The 19,388-nt window shown below is 40.5% G+C and overlaps 1 protein-coding gene across 3 annotated transcripts in view; it reads right to left on the bottom strand.

The window, feature by feature from the left end:
• Window positions 1-19,388, bottom strand: part of LOC118253760 (ADAMTS-like protein 1) — a 419,478-nt gene that overhangs the window by 108,319 nt on the left and 291,771 nt on the right. For all 3 annotated transcript variants that reach the window (XM_050716258.1, XM_050716257.1, XM_035558495.2), the window contains exon 3: window positions 15,403-15,530. In XM_050716258.1, coding sequence (XP_050572215.1) covers window positions 15,403-15,530 — 128 coding nt within the window. The remainder of the gene's footprint in view (window positions 1-15,402; window positions 15,531-19,388) is intronic.

Here is a 19,388-nt window from a genome sequence, read left to right as displayed (position 1 = left end):
TTGTGCAGGCTAGACCTCTATTTACACTGGACATTTACTGGAGGTAGTCTTGATTTACATCTACAGAGAGCAAAGGAGAAAGTGTATTACATAGCATGCAGGCAGTCTTAGTGCAGTCCTTGCTTACCACACTGAATAGCTCATCCAGCAAACTTGACACATGCCCCATCTCTCTCTTATAAATGCCATAAAACCCACCAGATATATCTTTGCTTTACATAGATCTGTTGCTATTGAAATTTCAATTACCATAATTTATTAGCCTCAAAAATATTGAACTACCATAGAAATTTAAGCTTCCTTTCTGTCAGCTGTCTCACAGTTTCTTCTTTTCACAATTTCTTCCTATTGTCTGTTTCAAAATTAAAAAAAAAAATAAATTATTCTTTGCACTATGGAAAAGAGTAGGTACATTCATTTAAACATATGCCAGATAACCACTCAGATTTTTCTTCCAATTTCCCTCCTTTGGCTATAGACCGGGGTTGTTCAGAAAAAAAGTTCAGTTCTGGATGCAGCTAGTGCTGGATTGATGATTCATGAACACTAGGAACCACTCTTGCAAAACTTCCTTTGTCTCCTTGCCAGGATCAAACTTTTGATTTTTGTTGTTTAAACTCATTACTTTCCCAGTTATCACCTATCAACCAAAAGCTTCTTTCATACTAAGCTGATACAATTTCATAGTAGGTTTGTAGAGTACTTTGTGTTTCAGATGTACTCAGCTTCAAAACAGTATTCCAGACTATCTTAAACTGAAGTGCCTCCTTTTTGGATTCAAAATTATAGGATCTGTTGAAAATAGGTGACTAAAAAAAAAAAAAAAAAGTAAATTCTGCTTCTGAACCTGTCTGTGCTTAAAATGGGGAAGCTGAAACCATCTAGAGGAGTTAATTCTTCTGGAGAGACATACACAGCTCCTTGCACAACACTAGGCCAGGGCAGGTATTTTCCTCTAGGTAGGGTTTGAATTAATGGTATGCATCCAATGTCTTAGTGTGGATAATTTGCAGCATGCCATAGCGTGCAGCATTTCACCTCCAAGGAAGGACCTCAGCAGATTACTGAGACCACTTTATAAGACACAGTTATCACACATCCTCTGACCTTTGTGGGTTAAATAGAACAACTATTACCAGCAAGAGTACACATGGCCACCCAGAAAAGTCAGAAGTCACCACAGATGGCAAATTAGTCCTAGAGAGCACACAGAGAGTGTGAGCAATAAGAGGTACTTGTTCAGTCTTCTCTGTCATCAGGCATACGCTGCAGGAGATTATGCTGAGGAAAAAGGTGGATGGGGGTTTGGCTTGACAGGCAATTATTATCATGTGAATATGCAAGAAAAGCAAGCTATTGGGAATCATGTTTCATTCTTCAAACTTAGTCACTTGTTTCCAGTAAAGTTTATGAAAGAGGTTAACAACTTTTAATATATTAAAATATTCACTTCGTTTAATGTAAACAACCCCAAACCCTGGTATTTATTTCTCCAGGCTCCAGTTTGTAGAGGGACTTAGTTCAAGTCACCCCCTCAAAGGTCTAAAGTAGATGTGTGTTTGTGCTCAGCTAGAGCTAGAAGATTTTCAATAATCCATGCCAGAAAGAACAGCAACCCCTTGCCAAAGTTGCCTTTATCTGTAATTACCAAAGGCGATGAAAGAGATTTGCAGAGGAGGACCTCATCAACTCCTGCCACTCTCAGTGGTCATCAAAGTTTGAAATGCTTTTCTTAAGCAACAAGCCTCCACATAAGCAAGCAACTAGGAGCCAGAGGTAGGTTATTTTTGTGGATCTGAATTTTGATGCAACTGTTCACCACAGGGGTTTGAAAGTTGATGTAATGCTGGACAATCTTCACTCTCCTTTATTTTCACACCCCTTGATCACCACTCTTCTGGGATAGATTTTGGTTCTGGCACTGCACCTGTGAGAAAAGCATGCTGTGTGCCTTTCTCCTCCCATGACATCTTAAGAAGGGCTGAGTCAGCCCTCCACTTCCCCTAGTGCCAAGCATGCACAAGATCGTACTTCACACACAGTAACGCCATCTTGCATCCCTCTTTCCTCCCTCTGTTACTCCTCTTTTCCAAACGTTGTGCGGTATTATAACCCCCACCCATTCTCATTACAATTTCTGTATTTCTCCTTTTCTGGGGAACAGAATCTCTTTTTCATTCTCTCAGTATATTCCTTTGCTCATAATGAAAACTTGACGGAATGCCTTATGCACCAAATTGTTAGGAAGAAGAAAGATACATCAGGACTGTGCTGAATATATGAGTTCACTTTTTCATATTATCTGGTAAGATCTGCCCAAATGCATGTTCAAATCATTCAGTTAAGAACAAAATTATAAACAGTGTAAAAATTTTTCCTTATTCTTTTGGTAATATGCCCCTCAACTGACACTGGGTTGTGCAGATGTGCTGGTGTGTTTTGACATGCTGCTTGACTTTGTAACTGTAAAATCATGGAATGTCTTGAGTTGGAAGGGGCCTTAAAGATCATTTAGTTCCAACCTCTTTGCCCTGGGCAGGGATGCCACCCACTAGATCAGGTTAGCATCCAACTCATCGAGCCTGGCCTTGAACACCTCCAGGGATGGGTCATCCACAGCTTCTCGGGGCAACCTGTGCCAGTGCCTCACCACCCTCAGAGTGAAGAATTTCCTCATAACATCTAATCTAAATCTCGCCTCTTTCAGTTTATAAGACATTCCGCCTTGTCCTATCACTGTCTGTCCGAGCAAAATATTGTTCTCCATCCTTTTTATAAGACCTCTTTAAGTATTGAAAAGCTGTAATAAAGTCACCCTGGAGCCTTTTCTTCTCCAGGCTGAATATCCCCAGCTCTCTCAGCCTTTCTTCATAGAAGTGCTCCAGCCCTCTGATCATCTTCGTAGCCCTTCTCTGGACCTGCTGTAACAGATCAACATCCTTCTTGTGTTTGGGGCCCCGGAAATCTTTCATTCTTTCTGTTTCAGTGACTAAGACACTCTTGCACCATCTTCAAATAGTGAAATACCAGAATTGTTACAGGAATAGTTAACCTTGAGACAAGAAAGATAGAAAACCCAGCTTTCCCTGTCAAAATTTTTTACAGATCTTATGAATATTCCTTCCGCAGGAGTTAAAGAACAGAAAACAAACAAACAAATGAACAAACAAAAAACAAAAACAAACAAACAAAACACAAAAACAAACAAACAAACAAAATAAAACAACGGAGGCGAAGTGGCAATTTAAGTCACTGCAGGCAGGAAGCTGGCTAGTCAAATCAAAACATGAGCTTTAATCTGTGGCTGCTAAAGGCCTATTTTTTGCATAAACATTTTCCACAATATTTTAATTAGGGAATCGTGTATTTTGATGTAAATAATGTATCGTAATTAGCATTAAACAAACATTGACCCTCATGCATGTGAAGAAGGTGAGTGTGGGACTAACAATACACCAGCATACCAGTCTTTACACTCTGAGACTCTTCTGTAAATCTAGAGTAAATTTACTGGAATCAACAGAATAGAATATGGCTATACACGTGTGCAATATAACTACACTATATATCAAAGTGATGTTATTAGGAAAATCATAGAATGGTTTGGGTTGGAAGGGACCTTAAAGATCATCTCATTTCAACCCCCCTGCCATGGCCTGGAACATCTCCCACCAGACCAGGTTGCTCAAAGCCCCATCCAACCTGGCCTTGAACACTTTCAGGGATGGGGCATCCACAGCTTCTCTGGGCAACCTGTTCCAGTGCCTCACCACCCTCATCATAAAGAATTCCTTTCTAATGGCTAATGTAAATCTCCCCTCTTCTAGTTTAAAGCCGTTACACCTCTTGTCCTATCACTCCACTCCCTGACAAAGAGTCCCTCCCCAGCTTTCTTTTAGGCTCTCATTAGGTACTGGAAGGACTCTATAAGGTCTTCCTGGAGCCTTCTCTTCTCCAGGCTGAACAACCCCAACTCCCTCAGCCTGTCTTCATAGGAGAGAGAGGTTCCCCAGCCCTTTGATCATCTTCATAACCCGCCTCTGGACTCATTGTTAATAGATCTATGTCCTCCTTGTGCTGGGGGCCCCAGAGCTGAATGCAGAACTCCAGGTAAGGTCTCACAAGACCAGAGTAGATGGGGAGAATCACCTCCCTTGACCTTCTGGCCATGCTTCTTTTGATGCATCTGAGAATGTGGCTGATTTTCTGGGCTGCATACGCGCACATTGCTGGCTCATTTTGAGCTTTTTGTCAACCAACACCCCCAGGTCCTTCTCCTCAGGCTGCTCTCAACCCATTGTCCACTCAGCCTGTATTTGTGCTTGGGATTGCTCCCAACTGAGGTGCAGGACCTTGCACTTGGCCTTGTTGAACTTCTTGAGGTTCGCAAAGGCTCACCTCTCAAGCCCGTCCATGTCCCTCTGGATGGCATCCCTTCCCTCCAGTGTGTTGACTGCACCATACATCTTGGTGTCATAGGCAAAATTTCTGAGGGTGCACCCAATCCCCCTGTCCATGTCACCGTCAAAGATGTTAACAGCGCCAGTCCCAATACTGACCCCTGCAGAACACCACTCATCACTGATCTCCACCTGGACACTGAGATGTTGACCGCAACTCTTTGAGTGCGACCATCCAGCCAATTCCTTACCCACCAAGTGGTCCATCCATCAAATCCATTTCTCTCCAAATTAGATACAAGGATATCACAGGAAAGACAGTGTCAAACGCTTTGCACAAGTCCACGTAGATGATGTCAGTTGTTTTTCCCCTATCCACCAATGCTGTAACCCCGTCATAGTGCCTGACAAATCTGGTGTCCTATCTTTCCTTAGTGAAGCCATGTTGGCTGTCACCAATCACCTCCTTATTTTTCATATGCCTTAGCAGACCTTCCAGGAGGATCTGTCTCCATGATCTTGCCGGGCACAGAGGTCAGACTGACTGGCCTGTAGTTCCCGGGGACTTCCTTTTTTCCCTTTTTAAAAATAAGGTTTATGTTCCCCCTCTTCCAGTCAGTGGGAACTTCACTGGACTGCCACAGCTTCTCAGATATGATGGACAGTGGCTTAGCAACTACATCTGCTATTTCCCTCAGGATCCTTGGATGCATCTCGTCAGGTCCCATGGACTTGTACACTTTAAAGTTCCTTAACGGGTCTTGAACCTGATCTTTTCCCACAGTGCACAGTTCTTCCAATCCCTGCCTGGGGCTTGGGCCATGTGGCTGGAGACCTTGCTGGTAAAGGCTGAGGCCAAATTGTCATTGAGTACCTCAGCCTTCTCCATATCCCAAGTGACCGTGTCTCCCATTTCCTTCCGGAGAGGGTCCATATTTTCTGTAGTCTTCCTTTTATCACTGATGTACCTATAGAAACCTTTCTTTTTGCCCTTGATGTTCCTGGACAAATTTAATTCTAACAGGGCTTTGACTTTCTTTTTCTGATCCCTGGCTGCTCAGACAATGTCTCTGTATCCCTCCCGGGCTACCCGTCCTTGCTTCCACTCTAAGTAGGCCTCCTTCTTCTGTTTGAGTTTGTGCAGGAGCTCCTTGTTCATCCATACAGGCCTCCTGGTGTTTTTGCCTGACTTCCTCTTTGTTGGAATGCATCGCTCCTGAGCTTGGAGATAGTGATCCTTTTTATTAACCAGCATTCTTGGGCTCCTTTTCCCTCCAGGGCTTTGTCCCACGGTACTCTACCAAGTAGCCCCCAAAGAGGGCAATCGGCTCTCTCAAAGTCCAGGGTAGTCAGCTTGCCGTGCTGCCTCCTCACTGCCCTCAGGATCCTAAACTGCACCATTTCATGGTCACTGTGGCCAAGGCTGCCCCTGAGTTTTGCATTCCCCACCAGCCCCTCCTTGTTGGTGAGAATGAGATCCAGCACAGCACTTCTCCTTTTCATCTCCTGTATCACTTGGAGAAGGATGTTGTCATCAGTGCATTCCTGGAACCTCCTGGGTTGCCTGTGCCCTGCTGTGCTGTCCCTCCAACAGATATCAGGGTGGTTGAAGTCCCCTATGAGGACCAGGGCTTGTAAACATGAGGCTGCTTCTCTCTGTCTGTGGAGGGCCTCATCTAATTGGTCTTCCTGATCAGGTGGCCTGTAGCAGACCCCCACTATATCACCTGTCCCTGCCCTTCCTTTAATCCTGACCCATAATCTCTCTGTCAGCTGTCTCTTGGAGGAAAAAAAAAAAAAGTGGCTTTACTTGATACTTACCTAAACCAAAACCTGAACCCCTTGTATCTCGAAGACCAGATTCCTTTCATGGTATTAGTAGAAAAGAATTGCTTGCTTCTGGCTATGCAGTGCTTGTTCAAGTGGAGTGGTGAAATGTTGCCTACAGAAAGCCATTAGCCTTCTAAAATTTTGCTTACACTGTAGGCTATAGTACAAGAAATAGCCAAATATCAGTAGCTGAGCTAGCTAGTTTTAGGTTACTGTGCCTATCTCTTGCACTCTAGCCAAAATAGCACTGAGCCCAGAGAAACTTAATTTATCTATTGGTCTTGTAGAGATAAGTCTTTCCTTCTAAAGGCAAGACTAGTCTCAAGTCACAATTTCATTTCAAGTTCCAGAAGATTTGAGAATTTTGTTGGGAATGTTATACAAAAAACAAGCAGCTGCAGTTCCAACAGTGCTTCCACTCACACAAAGTTCTTACTCCAGATAGCTACTGTTACTCCTGGAGTTTAAGGTTGGCATCATATTTACTCCAAAGTTAGGCAGACCTTGCAGTTTGCAATACAAATCGCTAAACAGAATAAAGCCTGTTTCAATTTTTACTGTCAGATTAGTCTTTGCATTATTCAGAGCCACTAAGTGTTACTTTCTGAGTAACAGTTGGCAATAAATAGCACTCCCTAAACTCTCAGCAAAACAGAAACTGTCCAATCCAATTAAAATAAATTTAAAAAAAATCAAATTTGAGGAAAACAAAGGAAAAGCGGGAGGATAATTTGTCAGAGAACTTAACACTGTTCTTATTATTGTTGATTTTTATACAGCTATTCCCTCATGTTTGTCACTGCAGTATTTTTTTTTCTTAAGAATTTTTAAAAAGTCTCTGACTTTAGATTTGCACATATGACAAATCATATATATACAGGAAGTTATTACAGTTGCAAATATTTTCCAGTTACTCACTAGCCAAGAGAAGCTGGAAAAAAAAAAGCAAGAATTAAAGAATTGCCTTTTAGCAAAACAATGGTAATCCACAGGCCAAGTGGAAAGAAAATACAACATTAAATCTCACCTGGCTTGCTCTATCACAAAGATAGCATCTAGAACCTATCACAGGCCCAAAAGTACTTACATTCCAAATCTGAACATGCCTGGGCTCAGATCTAGATCCAAGCTCTGCAGCTGGTCTTTACAAATCAAATGTGCTGAATAGGAACCCACGTTCCCCATGCTTTGAGGAAGTCTGAACCTGGGTCTGAACCACATGTGTTAGTCCAGCTCCAGTTAAATTCTCATGCTTTCTCATGTACAGTTTGTGGCTTTACAGCATCACAACTTTTTTTTTTTTTTTTAATAGGTAGCAAGGCTTATAAAAACTCCACATCATGCAAAGACCTGGCTGATTTAATTATTTTTCATTTAAATCTCAGAACAGATATATTGAAAGAATTATGAATATACAGGAAGTTTTCCAGTGAACCTGAACTTATGAGCTGTATATCATCTAAGTAAAGGCTTCACAGACATTTTTGCAAGGTAGGCTACATCTCAATGGAGGGACAGATTTATGGAGATCATATCCATCACACTCAGCTGTAGGTACAATGCTGGCTGCCCTTCATTATAGCACAGATCAGTTCCTCACAAAAAACACCAGCATGTAGCATCCCTATAGCAAGTCTAGTAATGGACTACATGGGAAAAAGACCTGTGTGAAAGCATTTGATATTCTTTTAGATATTTTATTGTAGCATAGCAGCCGGAAATTAGGACAGCCAGCACAACGTAACTGTCTCTCCAAAGAGCTCCAGTAATCACCCCACAGACTACAACATTCATCTAAATTTTATGATACTTGCAGCTTTCTATAGTATTGACTCAAATTTAAGGTTACAGCTCGGTGCTTCTGCTGATAGGTACTGCTGGAACTGTAATCTCTCTTGAAAATTGGAAATGCTTCATTAAATCAAAGCAGGAAGGAGTATCATAAATACAAATTTGACTAATTCCAAAGTAAATAAAATAAAAGAAAATATCTTTTAAAATGCTGGTATATGGTACAATTTTAACCAGCAGTGTCCACAGAACAAATATAATCTAATTTTCTTACAAAAATTTTAGATCACCTAATATAGCAGGGACGACACCCATGATAGTGTAAAGCAGTTCCAGTTAGCAACTGAAGCAGAAAATGAGACAGCTATTAAAGTACCCTGAAAGTAATTTACACTATATTAGCATACATTTACAGTTTCAATTGGAAAAATGAAAACCATTCTCCCAAATCATCTCATAGCTCAAGTGATCTAAGAATTCTGACATTGAGTGACATGGTATGATTCATCAGAACGTTATTTAGATTTGTAGATGTATTTAGTAATTATGTTAGCATTTATGCATTAAATTTCTGGTATGTATTCTACAGACCACAAGATAGCAGAGGGCTTATTCTTAGAATCAGAAAATAAAGAGCTTTTTAAATGATCATTCTGACACACACAGGAACATTTTATAAAATGCAATAATTTGCCTTATTTATTAGTGCCAGGATTAGACAAGGCAGCATTTTTATCATCTCATAAGAGAAGCTAACATAAATTACTCCAACTATCTGATATAGAAGCAACCCAAAATCTAGAGTAGCTTTTCCATTGTAATTTTCACTCATAATGTTTAAAGAACCTTTTATTAATGTTATATCTGAAATACTTTAGATTCTCTTGCAATCTAAACCTCCAAGACAGCTGAGTTTGTGGTTGTAGCCTGAAACTAGGGGTCACAGTGAGATGCCTTGACAAAACTCCAAATCCAGTTGTGAAGCAGCAAAAGAACAGCAGACAAACTTTGATATCAACATTATACACAGCTGAAACCATAAACTAGAATTTTCACATACGTTGTATTTGATGTATCCCCTTTTTAGTGCTAGTCACTGTTGCTGTAATGTTTTTTTTGTTTGTTTGTTTTTCTATTATTTAACTTTAAGCTAACATGAATGAACATGCACCTATTCTGTCACATTTTGACAGACAGCAAACCCCTTGATTCTCGGTTCTTCAATGGACAATCTATGTGATCATAATGGGAAAATAGTAGTCCTTCATGAAATAATCCATTATATTTTGAACTTCATGAACTATGTCATGAAAAATATTACACAGCATAAAATAGACCTAATTTTAGCTAATTTAGCCAGTTTATTGAACCTAATCTCCAGAATTACATTTTCAGAGGTTATATTACTGATTGACTGAGTCAAACTGCAATAAAACTAAGAGTTGATTACATGCATGTACTTTTATCACTTCTCTGCAATATGCAATAGCAGTGGGCTGAACAACCAAAGTAGTGAATCACTTCAGCTTACTTATCAAGCAGAGCTAGTGGAAAGGCTAATCCATACTGGTGGTTTGCTTTTGCATGCCATCAGCTGAAGAAAGAAAAGAAGGTATTTGAAAAGGGGAGAAAAAGGTATATTCCAACAAATAGCAGAACCAGTATGAAGAATCTATGCAAAGATAGATTCCTTAGAAATCCTCTCATGCATTCCCTCTTTTATTGCTGAGGGAAACTTGTCAGGAAGATGTTGACATTCTTTGGCTACCGACATATGGGTCAATATCTGAGATCATCATTCTTACATATAGGAAATCCAGTGTAAACTGCTGAACAGAGTGGAGGTTTTCCACCTGATGATTTCAGATGTTTACCCTTTAGCTCAGATTCAGTATCCATGGAACTTCATGTCCGGCTTAGCACTCTGCTGCATATATATTCACATAAACTGTTCTCTGCTTCATGCTTTAGCCTGAAACAGCAGCAGCAATAACAGGTAGGATTTATAAGCAGATTAAAACGAAAAACAAACCCACAGATTATTTATATATTATCTACTAAAATTATTCCCACTGTTCTTGGACATCCCACTTTTCTGCCATCTCTACCACCTTAACAGAAAGTGATGATGAATTTGGAATATGATCAAAAAAAATCGCAATTGTATTCCTGCCAGGCCTAGAAACAGTAAAACAATTTAAATTCTACAGCAATACTTGTTAATATAAACAGTACAATTCCAGAACGCAGAATATTTTTAGGATCAGGATACGTGAATGTAGTGTAACTCATAATTTTCTTAAGATCTGAAAACACTCCAACAAAAGCAAATGAAATAAATTTAGCCTCACCTCTGTGCCTGGCAAGATTATGGAAAAGATCCTCTTAGAAGCAATGTCAAGGCATAAGCAAGACAAGGATGTGATCCAAGACAACCAGAACGGCTTCACCAAGGGCAACTTGTGCCTGACCAAGCTGGTCACCTTCTCTGATGGAATGAATACATCAGTCAACAAGGAAAGACTGACCAATATCATCTATATGGAGTTCTGTAAGGCCTTTGACATGATCCCACATGACATCTTTATCTCTAAATTGGAGAGAGATGGAATTAAAGGGTGAACCATTTAGTGGATAAGGAATTGGCTCAATGGCTGCACCCAGAGAGCTGTGGTCATTGGCTCTATGTCCAGATACAGGCTGGTGATGAGCGATGTCCCTCAGGAGTCTGTCTTGGGACTGGTGCTGTTTAATGTCTTTATCAGTGACATAGACAGTGGGATCGAGTGCACCCTCAGCAAGTTTGCAGATGACACCAAACTGAGTGGTGTAGTTGATACAAGAGAAGGAAGGGATGCCATCCCAGAGGGACCTGGACAAGCTTGAGAATTGGTCCGCATGAACCTAATGAAGTCCAACAAGTCCAGTGAAAGGTGCTGCACCTGGATCAGGACAATTCTAGACAAGAGTACAGACTGGAAGAACTTACTGAGAGCAGCTCTGCAAAGAAGGATTTGGGGGTTCTGGTGGATGAAAAGCCCAACATGAGCCAGCAGTGCTCACTTACAGCCCAGAAGGTCAACTGCATCCTGGGCTGCATCAACAGAGGGGTGGCCAGCAGGTGGAGGGAGGGGATTATGCCCCTCTGCTCTGCCCTTGTGCAACTCCTGTAGTGCTGCATCCAGGTTTGGGGCTCACAAACCAAGAAAGATATGGGGGTCCAGAGGAGGGCTATGAAAATGATCAGAGGGCTGGAGCACCTCTCCTATGAAGAAAGGCTGAAAGAGCTGGGGATAGGGTGATGCAAAATACATTCCAAAATAGATGCTCCGGAGATGCATCAAGCATGGCGCTGCTTGCTGATTGAGGGAAGGGATTGTCCAGCTGTGGTCCCTTGGTTTGTTCAGCCTCGAGCAGAGCAGGCTGAGGGGAGGCCTTATGGCAGCCTGCAGCTCCCTCACAAGGGGAGCAGAGGAGCAGGTGCTGAGCTCTGCTCTCTGGGGACAGCGACAGGACCTGAGGGAATGGCATGGAGCTGGGACAGGGGAGGGTCAGGCTGGGTGTTAGGGAAAGGTTCTGCACCCAGAGGGTGGTCGGGCACTGGGACAGGCTCCCCATGGCAGTGGTCACAGCACCAAGCCTGCTGGAGTTCAAGAAGTGTTTGGACAATGCTCTCAGACACATGGTCTGATTTTTGGGTGGTACTGGGTGGAGCCTGGAGTTTGACTTGATCCTTGTGGGTCCCTTCCAACTCAATATACTCTATGGTTCTATGGTACTCTGTGTTCAGCCTGAAGAAGAGAAGGCTCCAGGAAGACCTCATTGTAGCCTTTCAATATTTAGAAGAGCTTACAAAAAAGACAGAGAACAACTTTTTTGCTCAGGCAGATAATGGTAGGACAAGGGGATATGTTGTTAAACTAAAAGAGGGGAGATTTAGATTAGATGTTATGAGGAAATTCTTCACTCAGAGGGTGATGAAGCATGCCCCATCCCTGGAGGTGTTCAAGGCCAGGCTGGATAGAACTTTGTGCAATCTGATCTAGTGGGTGGCGTCCCTGCCTATGTCAGGGGGGTTGGAATTAGATGATCTTTAATGTCCCTTCCAGCCCAAACCATCCTATGATTCTATGAAATTCACATGAATTTCAGATATCTAAAGAACTTTAACCATTTTTTTATTCTGTATTTGCTTGAGTCAATACAGTTATTAAATACCTTTACTGACACACATAGAATCCAAAGCGTTCTATGATTCTCTGACATACTGGTATTTTCACTGCAGCTCTGCTGAGCCATAGACACCATAAAAATCTGAGGAAAAGAGCAACAACCATGTTCCAGCTTCTCTCCACATGCTCTGCCAATGCATTTCCAGTGCCCTGTAGCCAAATATCTAACAGCTAAGAAAATTCTGTTCTCTGTAGAAGCACAACAGTTGTTAGTTTGTCCCTCAAAAGAAACAGAAGTGTTTCTCCTCTCTACAGGTTTTTGGCCGGCGGTGCTTCAGGACACTTCATGATGGAGAGTAGACAGATGAGGAGTATCTTTTTTCCTGAGCTTTGTATCAATAAAAGGGTGGCGAAACTGAAGGGCAAAACATTCTGAAATGACAAAAATACTTCTTTTACCCAACATACAATTAGTCTGGGAGCTTCACTTTCACAAGTGCATCGAGGCAAACAGCAGTAAATTCAAAGGGAGTTTGTCAAAGGGAGTTATATAGAGTTATTGCCAACAAAGAGCATGAAGAATATCATGCTTTGAGTTTTAGCCCAGTCTTTACCTACTTATTATCAGAATGTCATCTCCCCGGGGCTGATTCTGCCACCCGAGTCAGACAGTGCTCCTCACTTTGGTGCAGGATACCAGGATATGTAGTTGACTTGGGCTTACAGCTCCTGTCTCCTAATGTTACTGGCACATTTATTTATACCATTACCATACTAAATGTCCTTAGCGTAATCAGGACCAGTTATTGTAATGACATGATTTTTTAAACAGCCCCTATCCTCAAATGTTTACCATCTAAAATGCTAGAAAACAGAATTTCTTGCTAACACTTTCCATTCTTTCATCACAGCTGCAAAAGCCTAACACAAAACATGTTCCCAAAACAAACAACACAAGCACTAAGATAACTTTGGCAAACAAAAGCTGGAAATAAAACTGTTTTTCTTGAGTTAGCTGAGTACACTAATTGTGTTTAGGAATGGACAATTAGTCTTTGCATTTCTTCAAAGACAATGCACTAGGCTTTTTCTTTTCATTTAATGCTCTGAAAGCCATTTCATACAGAACTAAAAGGCATAAGGCATTACAAACATCCATCCCAGGAGGAGAACTACTTAGGATTAATTTGTTCCAAAACATCTAAATATGTTGTCATTTTTTCATTTGCCAGAAGCGTGTAGTATCTTCCTTTATTCTGCTATGTAATTATACACAGTAAATACATGAGATAAACTGTACCAATCAAGAAATTGTCCTAAAGAGGTTGAATTTTTTTTCTAGCCTTGCCAGATTTGAAATACTCATGCACACAGGCCTATTTTCAAACCTTCAAAGTTCGGATGACTTCCTCTCTCCTGCTCCCTCTCTGCCTTTTCCTTAGCAACATAAGATGCTTGCATAGCACACGCACACGCAAAAAATTGGTTAAAATCACTATTTCATTAGCAACTTCATGCAGGAAAAAGGAAAAACTATCTGAATGGACCAAAATTTGCATTTGTTTTCTTAAGACAGGAGGTGTTGCTTATACACTGAATGGACAGTAGTTAGGTATTGTATGAAAAGCAAGAACTCTGTGATTTGTGAGCTTATTGACTATTCCACTGAGGTAGCTTCAGAGACCTGAACAGTACAAGAATCAGAGAGACAGATGGGGAGAGGCTGCCCAGAGGAGTTGTTTATGCCCACATGCTGCAGAACACTTATGCTACTCCTACCATGGAGCTCCAATACTCTTCCTCTGTAAAGACGGCTGAGGCAGAGGTGTAGCAAGCCCTTGTATTACAAAAATGCCCCAGATCTTCTGAAATGCCTGGCTTCATGCCTGCATTAAAGGAGCTTGCACAAGATCACTTAGTTTCCTAAAACTGAAACGGATACAGTGACTGCAAACAAGCTCCCACCTTTGCAATTCCCAAATTCAAGGCCGTTAAAGAACACCTATTTGCCATGGAGCAAACAAGAAATGAGAATTTGGCCCCAAGTTTAAAAACCAAAGTATTCTTCCCGCCCCCCCCCCCATGGGAATGAAGTAGAAAAGTAGTGTCTTTCCACTAGTTGCAGTGGAAGATTTTGTCAATCTTTTCCCCTTCTAGTAGACAGTTGCATACTATCAGCCCAAGAATTCTTGGAACCAGGAGACCAAATTGTCCACAGATAGAGTTAAAATACACAATATTCTATTCTGACCTTATGATTATATGCTTTGTGCTGTTTCTTGCCCTCGCTAAACAGCATTATGTTTTAAAACATCAGATGTAAAAACTAATCTGGAAAGTATTGTCACTATTTTATTACCGTCAGTTTTATAAGCACATGAAAGAAAATTACAAAAGGAATGTATGCAGGATGGAAAATTTTATTATATTTTTTATACTACAATATACAAGGTACCAGAGATGGCAGAAAGCCACAAGTTTGAGTCTGGAGTTTTTCTTCATATTATTTATCAGATATCTGCTAATATTTATCACTACTTACTGCAGGTGTTTTCTCCTAAAGTAAGCAGAAACAATATTTGTTGGAAATGTTTTGTCTTACGTATATTATTGAGTGCAATTGTCAAGTGACTTGTCCATGTTCTATTGGAAGCTGGTAACTGTGGAGGAACAAACTCCTGGGTGCCTGTCTCTGGTTGATTTCACCTTTGCACTAATCAATTCTACCCCTGCCTGTTGGGAAAGGTTGCTGGTATGGAAGCCTTCCTATCTGGAACTTAACTCCTAAGATACCCTGAGAAGAATTATCATTCTTTCTTTTTTATAGTCTCAGTGTAGCTGAGATTGTGGGCCTCTAAACCTAGTGAATTAATTGTAGTCTGGTATAAATATGTGAAAAGGCTTATTGCTCAAATGGTGAAAGTGTAAGGAGGTTTCACTTTTCAGCAGCTGGCAGCCTTCAGCGTGGCAAGCAACCTGTGTGGGCAACTTCTGTATCTCCATAGGTTCCCACTATATTTCATACGTTTGTTGCCTTATCAAACACATTGGCTACTTGCCTGAGTCATAAAACACAATCCATAATTTTCTAACACCGAGGTAGAAATTTCAGCATTGTTTCAGACCTATGCTAGTTACTTCTTATGATCTGACACATACCAGAACTTCAAATTCTCCCATCAGTAAGTAAAAAGCATTCACCCACTTACTTGCTGCTCAGGCAGCGTCTCAGTGAATATGAAGCCCCTCCTCCACAAGTACGTGAACATTCACTCCATGAACCCCAGGCATCCCACAGTGAGTCTCGGTCTTCCTCTGAGCGAGCTGTTCTGGAGCTCTGAGGAGAGGGAGAGAGAGGAAAAAAATCAGGAAAAATCAATGCAAGGACAACAAATATTGTTGCTAGCTTAACCTTTCTTTTTACTGGATATCATTGCGGTCATAGAAGACACAAAATAAATCTGTTCTCTGGCATTCCCACTGGTTGGCATCTGGCTTTTGTTGTGAGGGTTTCTCTAGGAAGTTGATTCCATCCTTTGAAAATCATTGTCTCAGCTTGAGATTGGTATTGATTATTATAGAAGGCAAGGTATTTTTCCTGGTTAAAAGGAAGAGGGAGGAGTATTGTAGACATTATAAATTGTACTTCAAAGTTTTGTTTCTCTGTTAGAAACTATGATAGGCATATTAAAAAGTGCCTTCCAAGGCAATATTTGGGAGAAAAAGAATCACAGCGTAGTCAATCTACATGATTCAAACACATTTAACATAAGGTTTTCATACATTCACTATCATTACTTTTTCTCTGTCTAAAGATCTCCTATATGTTCTCTGGATTCCCTAATTGTGTTATCTCTATTGTTAGCTGCATTGAAAAAAAAGAATGCATGCTAACTTAAGAGCTGGACTTCTCTTATGCCAGGTGCAGGCTCAGACAGTGCTATCCCTAATGCTAGCAGCACGGCCCAAACAACTCTGTAGAGAGGCAGCATTGATGGAATCAGAAATGCTCAGATTTTCTGGGACTGACTCATGAATGTGCAGCACTACCTGTCTCAGATAATGCAGTCATTCACGTACCAACATTTCACTTCCATTCATGCAAATGTACCTCACAAACAGATCTGTAGGGACACAAATGATTTAATAATTTAGATAGATATTGCCCCTCATGGACAGCACGGTTTTGCTGAAGGAAATAACACACAGAAACATACAAAGGTGCATGGAAAATACCTATGCTTGATGGGGACCAGGAAATGTGCTCAATCAAAATGTGGCTGTGGGTAATCACCCATTGAATACTGCATTTCTACTTGTACTTGGAATAAATGAGGAGACAAGAGAAGAATACAAGGGAAGCTTTGGTTGTATATTTTCACCAGAGAAAAAACACCAAATATCATTGCTAGCCCTTGTTAGAGGCATCAACATTAGCTGTCAACGCTGAGGTATTATTTGAGATAAAGCAGCTCAACACTGAAATCATTTCATCTTCACTGAACTTGTGTAGAAGTTTTGTAATGAAATCTGAGCAGTTTCAGTATATATCTATTTAATGAAGATACTGAATTTATCACACACAGCTGAGATACAAAACTGAACACTCTGTGTCTGTAGAGCAAAGGACTATGTCTGACATATTACAATATGAAACGTGTGTTAATTCGGATCTATCAAGAGGTTAACTATTTTGTTTATTTTTAGGAGCCAAGAATGCATTATACAGTCTAACCATTAACACTGAGAGAATTTTCCAATGTGGAAATCATTCAATCCTACAAAACTTTGCAAGGTCATTGCAGTACACTCACTAGTTTCACCTACGATGCTGAATAAACAGCCAGGCATAAGACTAACTGAAGTGGAAGCCTGTGGCTCTAATTAGCTGTCTCTATACTCAGCTCAGTAATGAGGCCAAAGTCTCACACTGAATTCTTTTCTCCTGTAAACAGAAAGCCAGTAATCTCAGTGTTGTACACATTTGCACCTTCTGACAGTCATTAATTCCATACATCTGAAGGATAAAAACATTGCCAGTGCTGTTTGTATAGTCCCCTGGGAGTCCTCTGCCCTGAAGTGAGTCATTAGCTCGCAGATCAGTACTTAGCTTACTCAGGTTGACAGAGTAATTATATTGTTATATTAATTCCAAAAGCCTGATACTACTCTCAGATACACTGGCACAATAAATTAGGAGTAACTAAATGAAAACTGATCATGTTAAACCTGCGTTAAGTGAGCTCAGACCGTGTGCCAAATTAGCGAACTTTTATGGTTAAATAGTTTAAAGGAAAGAAAATTAAGATGTGTAGGACACATGTCTAGCTACTTTCTCTTCATTCCCTCTCTTGGCATTGTTTCTTTCATCAAGGCACAGACCAAACCTGATCTTGAAAAATAAGTCAGTCTGTTTGGGCAGAATGGGGAAAGAATTTTCCTCCCCACAAAACACCAAGTATAGCTATTTCTTTTGACGGGATGAGTTCAGCGAGTGGCAAGGGTCACGTGCGAGATGCCAGCACAGCAGCACACCAGACTGTCCACCCAACTGGAACTTCATGGCATTTCACAGTAGATGTCTGCTGCACTCCTCACATTAATGCTCATTTGCCCTTCAAAGGCACGGATGCTCCTTTTTAAAACCAGATTATGCACGTTAACAGGCAGATATGCAAATGCCACATACATACAGTCCTTTTGGACTTCTCACACAAAGAAGGCCAACCCTTTTGAATCCTTTAGGATCTGGTTGAAAGCATGCTGAGGTTGAGACTACCAAACAAACTACAGAGATTCAGGGGCAGAACTTTAAAGACACATTGAACATAAAAAGATAGATTGAAAATGGGAACCAGCACAATTCTTAAAGATTTTTTTTTATTTATTTTTATTTAGTAATCAAATAAATCCTGTGAATGAGAAGGAAGTTAAACAGGCAAAAGGCAAGCTTTCCTCCAGCAGCTCTGCTGAAGTACCTCCACTCTGATCCTGCTGCCCCATTTTTGCAATTTTGCCAAGCAGACCTTACTAGCTGTGCTGAATAACTTGATGATTCTGTGTTGTGACCAGCCTCCATTCTCAGTTTGCTTAATGGCACGCAGTTTGTAATGGCATTTTAAACACATGCAGTACTTCCTTCTGCAGGACAGCTTTTGGAAGATAGTTTAGATATGTAATTGAACCAGTTTTACATTGCTGTAACATTCAGCATGAGGTAATTTTGCTTTGGATCTACTGATAGGAAAAAAAAGCCTGAATTAATTTATTCTGTGACAGATAATACTTGATTTGTCTTCATGAGTATACAACAATGATTTGACACTCAGTTTATCTTACCTTTATTGAAATGCAACATGATTTCAACACAATAATCGCAAAGGGAAATATAAAATTTAAGGTAAAATAGGTGATCAAATTCAGAATGTGGCTGATCCTCACAGCTGCAGAAGATCACATATGCAACAGTTTTACAGATGTGATCCATCATCTAGATACAATCTCATTAACATTTACATGTGAGACAAGAAGAGCAACATGCCAATTTACTGAGTTTCTTTCAGCTGTTTCCTAAAGTGTATTTTTAAATGACAATTTCTGTTTGCACTTTTAGTCTGCTAAGAAGAAAATGCATATCTATATTTTTAGTTTAGAAAGAACTGAACATCTTCAAACTGAAAATGAGTTCTTGCCCTGATCGCTTAGCATTAGTTGAAAACCCAGTCAAAGACATAATTAAAAAGCATTGCAAGGTAAAGCTGCATGAACCAAGTAGTCTTACCTCATCACAAATTATAAGCATCAGCACAGCTAGACATTCTAAAGGTCCAAATTTTTCTGAAATAAATTGTACTCCCACCCAGAGGAGAGCCATGTGCCTGTTATTTGCATTCCAAGATTTGTTATAAGACCGATATATTCCCAGAAACCATGTGATCACAAGCTGGAACAGGCTCCAGGTTTTCTTTTAACAAGTGGAATAAACATAATTCATTTCAACTCAATCCATGTTTAATGTTAAAGAAAGTAGAAGTGGTTTTCCCTCCTGTGAACTACACAGTTAAGACTGAGCCTGAAATTCTAGCAATGCCTGAAAAGCCATTTTAAATCTGAAGAAGGTTATGGATCTACTGCAGGCTTAAAGAATATATACCATTACCAGCTAAGGACACACTGTTAAGCACAGACTTTTCGG

Source organism: Cygnus atratus, chromosome Z (genome assembly GCF_013377495.2).
Source record: "Cygnus atratus isolate AKBS03 ecotype Queensland, Australia chromosome Z, CAtr_DNAZoo_HiC_assembly, whole genome shotgun sequence".
NCBI classification, from domain to species: Eukaryota; Metazoa; Chordata; class Aves; order Anseriformes; family Anatidae; genus Cygnus; species Cygnus atratus.
This window is presented reverse-complemented; position numbering and strand designations above follow the sequence as displayed.